The sequence below is a fragment of the Monopterus albus genome, unplaced genomic scaffold (assembly GCF_001952655.1).
Source record: "Monopterus albus unplaced genomic scaffold, M_albus_1.0 scaffold3449.1, whole genome shotgun sequence".
In the NCBI taxonomy this organism is placed as follows: domain Eukaryota; kingdom Metazoa; phylum Chordata; class Actinopteri; order Synbranchiformes; family Synbranchidae; genus Monopterus; species Monopterus albus.
In genome coordinates, this window is record NW_018131319.1 from 1 (window position 1) to 1129 (window position 1129).

Below are 1129 nucleotides of genomic sequence, written 5' to 3' on the forward strand. Positions count from 1 at the left end.
TTTTTTTAAATAACATTACTTTTCTCAGACAACTCAAATATAACATGCAAAACTAAACAAAGTTACACTTGACAATGCGAGCTGGGCAAGAGTCAAGTCATTAAACCTAGTTGAACTCACTGACCCCTGGTCATCAGGGTGAAGCAGGGTGGAGATGGAGTGCTGGTCCAGGCTAGGGCTGCTCTTCACAGTGATGTTGCTGGGTTCACACTGGTCTGCATAGCTGGGCAGGACACCCATGGTCTTCCCACTGGGTGGGTAAAGAGTTGAACCGACAGCCAGCCACATGGAGACACAGAAGCCCACTAATATTCCTGAGTATGCTCCCTGATAAACAGATAAAGAAAAAACATAATCATTTGATTGATAGACTACTGAATGGATTTGTCTGGAAGTCTTATTCATGGGAGAAGTTGTGTTTCTGAAGCAAAAGTATGCAGGCATTCCACAAAGTATCATACAATTGTAGACATTTTTAATAAATACCTGGATCAACAGCCACTCACCAACCGGTTTGTTGCTGGTACAAACATGCCCAAAATGAATACACCCAGGAGTGGACCGCTGACCACACCCATGACAGTGAAAGATGCCTGAGAAGAGCAGACAACAACACAAAACTGTGACCTTCAAAAGTCAATTCTATGCTGTGATTTAGTTTTTACAGTGGACTGTCAGTTTCAGAATTCATGTCATCTGGTAATATTTAGGTGTCATACCTGCAGAACTCCCCAGTCCAGGAAGGAGGACAGGACAGCTATGGTGACACAGCCAACACCATATAGGAATGCTTTAAGAAAAATAAAATAAAATAAATGTTGAGTCTATTATTTATCATTGAACAACACTGAGTCTATATATTATGAAATGTGACAAAGAGGTAGTAAAATATGATTTGTACTCTGAAAGTGACACTTGATGCCCCTGTAAATCAAGTCACAGGTTTCTGCCTTAAATCATGAATGTCTTGGATGTTAAACAAAAGCAGTTGTAAGAAAACATAAAACAGCGTGTGCAGCTGATATTTTCAGTGAGACTTAACCTACACAGTCCTTTGGAAACAAGAATCAGCTTCCTCTGGGTCATGTGGGTCAGATGAGGTTGCAGCAGATCCGCCATCGTTACTGCA

At 41.2% G+C, this 1129-nt stretch overlaps 1 protein-coding gene across 1 annotated transcript; it reads right to left on the reverse strand.

The window, feature by feature from the left end:
* Positions 1–124: 124 nt before the first annotated feature.
* LOC109954124 (sodium/iodide cotransporter-like) lies at positions 125–1123 on the reverse strand (the record flags this gene model as incomplete). Its single annotated transcript, XM_020589529.1, has 4 exons — positions 1047–1123; positions 720–790; positions 507–593; positions 125–327 (listed from the first exon to the last, which is right to left on the reverse strand). Coding segments are annotated over exons 1-4 (434 nt in total), but the record flags the coding sequence as incomplete, so codon positions are not given.
* Positions 1124–1129: the final 6 nt, after the last annotated feature.